We start from the raw sequence: 9,982 nt of genomic DNA, 5'->3' as shown, positions 1-9,982 counted from the left end.
AATACAAGGATTTAGTAACTAACTAAGTATAGAACCGGGATAAAATCCTTTGAGTTGGGAGTTAACCCCCTGTAATGAGGGAATTAAGAAGAGAAGAAGAAGGGTTTTGTATTAGTTCCCTAAGTCTTTTACAAAGCTCAAGAGCAGTATTTATAACTGCGAATACTTGAAAAACAAGAATAGAGTTCAAACTAAACAAGGAAACAAAGTAAGCTAAATATAGAGAAGTTATAAAAGTAAACTAGTGTTAGCACCGCAACATCCCTCCCTGCTTTAAAAATGGCTTGTCCTCAAGCCTCAAAATATGGAAAACGAAGAATGAGCTCATATGCATCTTCCCAAGTTGCCTCTTCACTTGAATGATCCATCCATTTGACTAACCATTTAGTGCCTGCATAGGTACCTTTTCTTGAACATCTTACGATCCAATATAGCTTTTGGTTCCCACTTATCATAATCAATGATATAAGGTAAAACTTGCTCGACAGATGTAGTGGATCCTAGTTTCAGTTTCAACTGAGAGACATGAAATACAGGATGAATACGACTTTTTGATGGTAACTCCAATTTATATGCTACTGATCCTATCCTTTCAAGAATGCGAAAAGGACCATAAAATCTTGGAGAAAGTTTTGAGAATGATTGGTTAGTTACTGTCCTCTGTCTATATGGTTGTAAACGAAGAGAGACCCGATCACCTACTGAAAATTCTCTTTATGTACGATGAGAATCAATGTATGTTTTAATTCTAGCTTGAGCATAGTATAAATGTGATTTCAGTAGTTTGAGTGTGTGATCCCTTTCCTTGAGATTCAAATCAACATCATGCACATAAGTAGAACCGGGTAGATAAGCTGAAATCGTTGGTGGAAGACGACTGTAGAGAGCTTGGTAAGGAGTCATGTTAATGGCTGAGTGATGACTTGTATTATACCATCATTATGCCCATGGTAACCATTTGGACCAATCGGTTGGCTTCATACCAGCGAAACATCTCAAATAACATTCTGATGTTCTATTAGTGACCTATGTTTGTCTATTAGACTGAGGATGATATGCTGAGCTATGACAGAGTTTTGTATTCTGCATAGTAAAATAAGCTTCCCAGAAGTTGCTCATGAATATGGGATCTCGATCACTGACTATACTTCTTGGCATCCCATGAAGACGAACAATCTTTCGCATAAATATCTCCGCAACCGAACTAGCTGAATAAGGATGTGTGAGAGCTATAAAATGTGCATACTTGGATAAATGATCCACTACCACAAAGATTGAATTTTTACGGTATGAGGATGGAAATCCATCAATAAAATTCATTGATATGTTTATCCACACATCAGTAGGTATAGGAAGAGGATTCAATAGTCCAGGTGGAGCTATAGCTTCAGTTTTATTTCGTTGACACACATTACACTGAGAAATAAAGTTTTTAACTGAACGCTTCATGCCTTTCCAATAGAAATTATGTTGCAAACGCTTATAAGTCCGCAAAAATCCCCAATAGGATTGGAATGAAACTCCTCAAGAAGTTTGGTACACTATAAAGAAGTTGGCACCACTACTATACGACCCTTGTAGTGTAAAATTCCATTAGAATAAGAAAAATTGAGTTTGCAATTTGGTGTATCAATGAATTGTTGAATAAGAATACTTAGCTCAGCATAAGTATGACATTCTTGGGTTATCTCGTTAACTCCAGAAAAAATTGGTGCAGTAAGGCTAAAGTTAGAGCATGTGTGTCGATATAAAGCATCAGCTACAATATTTTCTTTGCCTTAGCGAAAAATAATCTCATAATCGTAACCCAATAATTTCGATAACCACTTTTGTTGCTCCATAGAAGATAGATTTTGACCAAGAAAATACTTAAGACTCTTGTGATCTGTATATATCTTGAAGTGTCTGCCAAGTAAATATGGTCGCTATTTTTGAATTGCAGAAACAATTGCAAGCATTTCCTTATTATATATAGAAAGATTCAATTTTTTTCCAGTTAAAGGTTTGCTATAATAAGAAATTGGCCGACCAGACTGTATTAACATATCTCCTAACCCATTGCCAGATGCATCACACTCAAGAAAGAAATCCTTCGAGAAATCTGGAAGCACTAAAACCAGTATGTTGTAATTCAGACACTATCTTTTCAATTGCATCTTTTTTAAAGTGTCGATAACGATATGGTCTCACATTGACAGGGGCAGAATCTGGATCCCAGAGAAATACGATGATCCTGCAATCTTTCAAGAGTAACGGTTTGGGAGTCTTGAAAATATCTACATTGTTAGAGATCAGCTCTAGTATCTCAGGTGGAATATATGTCGTAGCTTTAATTGAAGTATTTAATGCAGATATTTGTAATAAGACTGCAAAATTATCTCTGCATTATAAGTGTTGCATGGGTTCAGTATCCAGGAGCATTATACTGGAGGAGGTATTTCCTATTAATACCACATCTTTATCTTGAATTCTGAACTGCATTTTCAACTTAGTAAAATCCCACGTAATTGGACCCAATGTACGCAGCCATTGAACCCCTAGAACTGCATCCCTGCCACTGATATCAAGAAGATGAAAATCTGTTGTAAAAGAATAATCTTGGAGCCTGATTGGTATGCTACGAAAAAAACCACGAGCCTGCAAGTGACCACCATCACCAACTGTAACTTGCAAAGTAGTATCCTCAGATTATGTTGGATAACCACAATGCTTAGCTAAATTTGGATGTAGAAAATTACGTGTAGAGCCAAAGTCAATCAGTATTGAAAAGGATGAGCTTTTGTATAACCCTAAATGCGCATAGTTCTAGGAAAAGGAGAACCCATCAATAAATTCAAAGAAAGTGTAGGCCCTATTTCTTCTTCAAGAATAGTTTGAGTCACAGAGGTAACTTCTTCATCAGCTTTCTCGTCATCAACCTCCACGTATTTTGGAGAAACATCTATAATATCAGTCTAGGCTTGACACATAAATGACCGGGCTGATAAAGCTTATCACAATTAAAGCAAAGACCCTTGTCTCTTCGTTATTTCTGCTCTTCCCATGAAAGCCTTTTATATCCAAGAGATAAAGGATTTTTCTTAAACTGAGCAGCATGAGGAGTAGATGGTGACTTAAACTGAGTAAAACGGGATGGTTATTTCGAGGCAGACAATAATGCATCTTCTTGATTGAGTGCCTTTATGAATGCAGCAGCCAAGTTGGCTCAAGTAATTTCACCGCAGAACCAATATCAGGTTTCAATGAGTGAATAAAAAGGTTAATCAAGTGCTCTTCAGAAAAATCGGAGACAAAATATAAAAGACACGTTCAAATTCAGGCATATGGTCTCGAACTGTACCTTTTTGTTTAATGGTACTTAATAGCATCAACAAACCTCTCAGGAGCAAAACGAGCAGGAACTAAAGAGCAAAACTCCTCCCATGTAGTAACAGTAATTGTGGTCTTCTTCCAACGATACCAAGCATTGGCATCACCTTTAAGATGTGCAGTAGATATTGCAATCTTCATGGCATTAGCAACAGTATGCAAGGCAAAGTATTGATCAGCCTGAAATATCCAACCATCAGGGTCTTCTCCATCAGAAGTAGGAGACTTCAAACTAATATGTCCAGCACGAATAGGGGTCTCAAGAATTCCATCACTAAGATTAATGTTAGGAGTACGCTGATGGGATGACTGAGGACCAGTACCATGAGCATTAAGTTGAGGAAGAAATTCACGAAACACAGCACGTAAAGATCCAGTGAGTTTTGTACCTAAAGCTTGCGTGAGTTTTGTTGTGAGTTCTGAACTCAGAGTTTTTGTCAGATTGTATATATGCTCAGCTTAATCCAACTGCCGATTAGTTCTATCCTCAATACGTAGCTGCTTGTCTTCCAAACGATTTTTGGTGGTTTGTTCTTCACTGTGAAGATGATTCTTGCTAACAGTTTCAACAAGTGTATCAATCTTAGTTGTAACTCCTTCAATGCTCTGCTTCAGGAGTAGCAATTCTTCTGTGTACGTCATCGTAAAAGAAAGAAAAAAATTGGGTGAATTTAGGTATAATATAAACCTGCTCTGATACGAGGTGTTAGGGTTCTAGACCAAAACACAAGTATTTAGTAACTAAATGGGTATAGAACTCGGATAATAAAACCCATTGAGTTGGGGGTTAACCACATGTAATGAGGGAATTAAGAAGATTAAGAAGAGAAGAAGATTAGAAGAAGAGTTTTGTATTAACTCCTTAAGTCTTTTACAAAGCTCAGGAGCAGTATTACTGCGAATACTTGAAAAACAAGAATAGAGTTCAAACTAAATTAGGAAACCAAAGTAAGCTAAATACAGAGAAGCTATAAAAGTAAACTAGTGTTGGCACCGCAACAGAAAATCACGACTATCCGATAGCATTAAAAATCTCTCACTTCGGAGAAGAGATGGTAGTTGATGATCACATTGGTTTCGGTGAATCTAATACCTTGGGAACAAATACAAACAACGAGCGTAAGTGTTCGAAGGTTTTACTGAATCAGAAGATGACCGACGCTTTGAATCCATGGTAAATTCAAAACTACAACGCAGTGAAGGATCAAAACCAATGGTGGAGAAACGTAACAAAGATAGAATCAGCGAATTACCTGATACGTTAATCCATCACATTCTGTCTTTCCTAAACATTGGACATGTTCTACGAACCTCTTTTCTGTCGAGAAGATGGAGGTATCTCTGGGTTTCTCTAAGAATATCCGATCACTCTATGGATCGGATGGATTGGAATGTGGAAGACTCTTTTAAAGCCTTGAACAGATATATTATTTTTGTGGATAGATTACTACTTCTGCGTGATAGTTCATCAGATATCCAGACCTTGGAACTTAGATGGGAAAACGTTGGTAACTTCAAAAGTGATTTGGGTTTTAAGTACGACGTTTCAAGACATGTCGCAACATGGATTATGGCTGCTGTTAAGCATAATGTTCAAGAGCTAAATCTTACTTTGTTTCTAAGAGAGATGATTAAATTGCCCGACTGTTTGTTCACCTGCAAATCACTGACAAAGTTAAGTGTTCATGGGTTTGGCAGGGAGTTGACATCCTTTGGTCTGCCTGATGTTGCTGTGTATAATTTCTCTCGGCTAAGATATCTGGAGCTTAAGGGAGTCTCACTTGCGGATGAAAACTTAACTTGTAAGTTTTTTTCAAGCTGCCCAGTTTTAGAGTCATTGGTGTTAGCAGACTGCAGTATAAGTTTCAACTTTTCATCTCTTAGTCTTAAACACTTTCACCTGGACAATTGTGAGTCTATTGATTACTTTGACATCACTATTAAGTTATCTGCTCCAAATCTCACATCCCTTGTCTGCAAAGATTATATGTCACAAGACTATTCCTTAAAGAACCTTTCTTCTCTGGTCACCGCTGATATTGGAATGACAATGAGCGACGGTTATAGACTGGAAGAAACGCCGAAAGCTATTTCAGAGCTTTCTAGAGATGTTAAAGAGTTGTACGGTGCTCGAATGATAGAATTTATAAGAGCGGTACCCAACGTGACAGATCTCACGTTGTCCTCACCTGGGTTCCTCGAGGTATGTATGGATCGTATAAAAAGTAGTTTGACTAATTTGTTATTTTCTTAATATGCACTGGCCTGCTGCTATATTTCTGTTATTCAAATTTTTATGGTATGAGGTATTTACGACGCCACCTAAGTTTTTAACATTTTTTTTTCTAACTGTCTATGTGCCAAGGTATTCACAGGGTTTCCCTATCCGCCAAGTGACCCGTACTTTCAGTTCAGTAATCTATGATTTTTGAAGGTTGTAGCATGGGTGTCAAGTAACTGCTTGAATGCGATAGCATACTTGGTCAGGATTTCCCCTAATATTGAATCTATTTGCTTAACAATTGAGCAGGTACAACTCTCATCACTATGAACGACATACTTAGCTTAGTTATAACTCTTCATTTTCTTTGTGTAATTATTCTTTTCATTTTCTTGTGGTGTTTAGACAGAGTTAAATGCAAACAATACAGGAGGTGATTGGATAGTAGGGTCGCCATTTCCTTGCCTGCACTACCTCAAGTTTGTTCAAATTCAGGGTATCCAAGGATGTTTTAATGAACTCAAGTTTTTACAAATTTTGTTAAAGAAAGCCATAATCTTGGAGAAAGTAAAGCTTTTCTGTTGTAAAAGAGACTCACCTGATAGAACCAAACAAATGATGCAATTCAAAGACATGCTACCTGCATTTCCTAGTACTTCTTCAAGTGTCTCAATCTCAATGCAGTTGTAGCCGCCAATAACAACTTAAAGCTTAAACTTCGAGTAGTACTATCTACGGCATCTGCATGCCAAAGAGAAGGTATTCTCTTATATATTTACAAGCAGCTAGCAAATCAGTATCTTGAAACGTTTTTTTCCTTTTTCTTTTTTGAATTGTCATGTTCATAAAGTTCTTCGATCTTGTTTGCATCCTTTATGCAGTTAATTTATCTGAACAATCTTAATGTTTTTGTGGCATTCTCAACCTCATTGCTATTTCATGTCCTTGAATATTTCTGCTAGTGTATCTCTGCCTCTTAGAGCTTGTGAGAAATTCTGTATTGAGATTGGCAGCAGTTCCGTAACAGTTACTCCCCTGACTTCGTAATCGTTTCAAATGTGTCTTGTGCCTTCACTCTTCAGATTTCCCCCAGAGCACTGTTGGCCTCTGCTCTCTGGCAGCAACTAATACCAGCTAGTAATACTAAATTAGATAACCTTCATGAACCTTTCAGCCATAAGGGTCTTAGAACATTTGGAATTAAGAACTGTAAACTGCACTTATGTTTTCTGTAATCAACAATGCATATGCTTACAAATGATCCATTCATGAATAAAATACAAAAACAAAGAAATTGGATTTTGTAGCTTCAATATGAAAAACATGGCAATCACTAACGTCTTTCGACGTTTTATACAAGCAACCATTTAATGCCTTGTAACATTTTCAGACGATCTTCCATCTCACGGAGTCTATCTGCGTCTCTAGATCCCACATTGACCGTGAATGAATTCCGTGCCTTTCCATTCAGGAGGTTGTCTCTCTCTGCTGTCAAGGTCTCAATATTCAGTTTCCATCTTTCCATTTCGCTGCTTATCTCTTTTTCACGATTCGCCTGTAGAACTTGAAATTCTATCTTTTCTTGTTCAACCCTCTTACCATCATCTATTAGTGTTTGAATGCTTGACTCTAAGTTCTTCAGCTTCGTCTCTAGTTCCCTTCGATCTTCTTCCAAATCTGATATGACCTTCTGTAGTTGAGATTTCTCAGTGCTAAATTTCAACTCAGCATCAGAGATGGCTAGTTTCAGTTCTTGAATTTCTGTATTAAGATTTTCTACATTCGGATCTTTCTGTTCTGGCATACAGACATCGATATCTCTTGAAGAAGACTTGGCCATTTGCAGTTCAAGTTTCAACCTTGATACCTCTTCTTCTGAAAGACGAAGCTTTTCGTTACTGACCCTGGTCTCTTCCAAAACATTATCCATGGCTGCTTCAGCAGATTTGCTTTTCTCAAGATCAAGCGTTAATTTTGCAATATTTTCTTGCAGTTCCAACACCTGCGTTGTCTCAGTAGACAATGCATCAGTTGTCTCATTCTCAGTTTTGAGGTTTGTTATTCTCTGGATCTCTTCTTCAGCACAATGAAGCTTTGCATTTGCAACATTCAATTCTTCCTCGTACCATTGGATTCTGCCAAGAAGCTTTTCGTAGTCTCCATTGTCATGAGAAGCCATTGAGGCAGTGATAGAAGAATTCTCTTCCTCTGCCATCTGAAGCTTCAGTTTCACGTCACGGAGCTCGGCCTCCAGCTCAATAATCCTCTGACTCAGGCCCAAGTCATCAGCACTGGCTGCTAGTGAATCGGAGTAAGTAATCTTAGATGAAGCAATGCTTTCAGATTCTGTTTCAGAGTCTGACGGAGACAATGAAGAATCATCTGATTCTGCCTTCTCAGAGCTGCCTCCACGAGATCCAAGAAAGACGTCAAAACCAGCAGCTCTGGCCACGGACTTACGGCGAGTATGTTTCCGCTCAGCACCAAAATGCATAGGAGGTCCAGACTCGGATCCTGCATCAGAGATGCCTGAAGTCTGACTTTGGAGCTGATTGGGTGGAATGTTCTTGCGCAACTCCTTAGTCAGGTTACCATAGCGCTCCGCCAATGCACGATACATTCGATAAAACTCCTCCACTTGAGAGATCAATTCAGGCCTTTTCTCATAGTACATCTCAGCCTTCTTTGCAAAGGAGTCTCCATCCTCTTCAATCAGTTTCAGCATTCGCTTGACGCTCAGGTCCATCTCTGTAGTCAAAGATTTTATGGTCATTTTCTTGCCATTCATATTCAGGTTTTCTTTCGATTCAGTAATTCGACTTAACAATTAAGCACCAGAATGAGGAGCATAGAGAACATGTTACCTTGTAAATTGTCTGCAAGCCATTTGTTGGATTTAGGGATGATATGACTATCAAACCACCAAGAATGCGATTTCTTCGATTCTAACCTCTTCAGTGTTTTCTTAGACATGATTTTGCCCCCTGGGAAATTTACATTTGGATACAATAGATCCAATCAGCAATAATGATAAATTTTAAAAATCAAATTGAATAAGAATGAGAAGCAATTCCACTCAAACTGCAGAAAAAATCTAGTGTCCTTTTCTTTTGAAGCAAAAATCTAGTATAGCCCAAGTCCTTGAGAGAAAATTCGCCGGACTCTTATTCACAATGGGTTGGCAAATGTCAAATGTCTCCCAGGATACAACGATCTTACCTTCCTTGCGTAGCAGGAGGCAACAAACCCAATTTGGTAATCAGTGGCGGAACCAGGTTATCTCTGACAACTCTGATTAAGCAAGCTGGATGATGAACAGAAACTAGACTATATGGCTGACTTTTGAAGAAATTCTTATGAAATCAACAATAATTGATTTCAAAGGTTGTCTATGGATCCAAAGGGTGTGTTTTGGATAGTCATAATCCTAACAAGATGAATTCAACTGAAGTTCCTAACAAGAAATTCCTATCCAAATTTTTTACATAAAAATCTTAGTACAAATGAAGGAATTGGTTGTACTCACCAGAATTGACCAGCAGGACAAGGTAATAACAGCTAATAAATTTGCAGAGCAGTACTTGCCAAAGTTGGGATCAATAAGCACCCACATCCATCTTCTTCTTCTTCCTCCAAAACTTCTTAGAGGCAGTTGAAGAATGGACTCTTATTCTATAATTCAGTTTCTTCCTTCCTTGATCCTTCTGTGCCTGTTATGGGTAAAATGTGAAGGCATGATGTGTGTGCAATTATTTATTTATCTTATCTATGGACTAGTCAATGCCTAGACAGACAGCTGCCCACCCTTTCACATCTTAAATCATTCAGCATGATCCTTCATTTATAAAACAAAACATAACCAGAGAGGAGACTTGTGTGAGATTTTTGCCCCTGCTTGCATTATTGATATTGAAAAATGAAATGATAATCACCCCCTTCTACAAAATTTTGTCTGAATCTGACTCATCATATCGGACTCAAAAATTATTCCGGTAATACAGTCAAATAATTAAAATAAAAATTAGATCCGGTTATACAGTAAAACTTCGATAAATTAATAGCCTTTGGACCGAAAAAAATTGTTAATTTAGCGAAGTTGTTAATTTAGAGTTAAAATTTAGCATGTACAACTATAAGTCTAGTTGGGACCAGAAAATTTTATTATTTTAGCGAAATAATTAACTTATGGAAGTTCTACTGTATATGCCCAACAAGCCTGACTCAAATATATCGTGCTCAAATTTACATGTTGAGTCAGATTTCAAATCAAACAACACTCTGATTTAGATCCGGAGTCAGATCCAGTCCAGACAAATGAGGTGAGACAAGTGAAAACTACCTTGTGTCAAATCAGAATCCAAAACATATGATATGGTATTATTGTACTCATTT

At 37.6% G+C, this 9,982-nt stretch overlaps 2 protein-coding genes across 2 annotated transcripts; one reads left to right on the top strand and one right to left on the bottom strand.

Annotated features, from left to right (window-relative positions):
• The first annotated feature begins 4,582 nt into the window (after positions 1-4,582).
• LOC113296193 (F-box/LRR-repeat protein At3g59190-like) lies at positions 4,583-6,280 on the top strand. The gene is made up of 3 exons (XM_026544519.1): positions 4,583-5,572; positions 5,804-5,899; positions 5,996-6,280. Exons 1-3 carry the CDS (start codon positions 4,583-4,585, stop codon positions 6,278-6,280), a joined length of 1,371 nt encoding a protein of 456 aa, XP_026400304.1.
• A 510-nt stretch (positions 6,281-6,790) lies between these two features.
• On the bottom strand, positions 6,791-9,382 carry LOC113299924 (protein NETWORKED 4A-like). The gene is made up of 3 exons (XM_026549045.1): positions 9,117-9,382; positions 8,455-8,574; positions 6,791-8,338 (listed from the first exon to the last, which is right to left on the bottom strand). Exons 2-3 carry the CDS (start codon positions 8,561-8,563, stop codon positions 6,942-6,944), a joined length of 1,506 nt encoding a protein of 501 aa, XP_026404830.1. The 5' UTR covers positions 8,564-8,574; positions 9,117-9,382; the 3' UTR covers positions 6,791-6,941.
• Positions 9,383-9,982: the final 600 nt, after the last annotated feature.

This window comes from Papaver somniferum, chromosome 7, assembly GCF_003573695.1.
Source record: "Papaver somniferum cultivar HN1 chromosome 7, ASM357369v1, whole genome shotgun sequence".
NCBI classification, from domain to species: domain Eukaryota; kingdom Viridiplantae; phylum Streptophyta; class Magnoliopsida; order Ranunculales; family Papaveraceae; genus Papaver; species Papaver somniferum.
The sequence above is the reverse complement of the archived record's forward strand: the minus strand, read 5'-3'. Positions and strand labels throughout refer to the sequence as shown.

Coding starts and splice junctions, on each gene's coding strand:
- LOC113296193 (XM_026544519.1), top strand. CDS start 4,583: ATGGTGGAGAAACGTAACAAAGATAGAATCAGCGAATTACCTGATACG. Junction 5,573..5,803: donor CCTCACCTGGGTTCCTCGAG/GTATGTATGGAT, acceptor TGATTTTTGAAG/GTTGTAGCATGGGTGTCAAG. Junction 5,900..5,995: donor TTTGCTTAACAATTGAGCAG/GTACAACTCTCA, acceptor TGTGGTGTTTAG/ACAGAGTTAAATGCAAACAA.
- LOC113299924 (XM_026549045.1), bottom strand. CDS start 8,563: ATGTCTAAGAAAACACTGAAGAGGTTAGAATCGAAGAAATCGCATTCT. Junction 8,339..8,454: donor GCTTGCAGACAATTTACAAG/GTAACATGTTCT, acceptor CTTTGACTACAG/AGATGGACCTGAGCGTCAAG.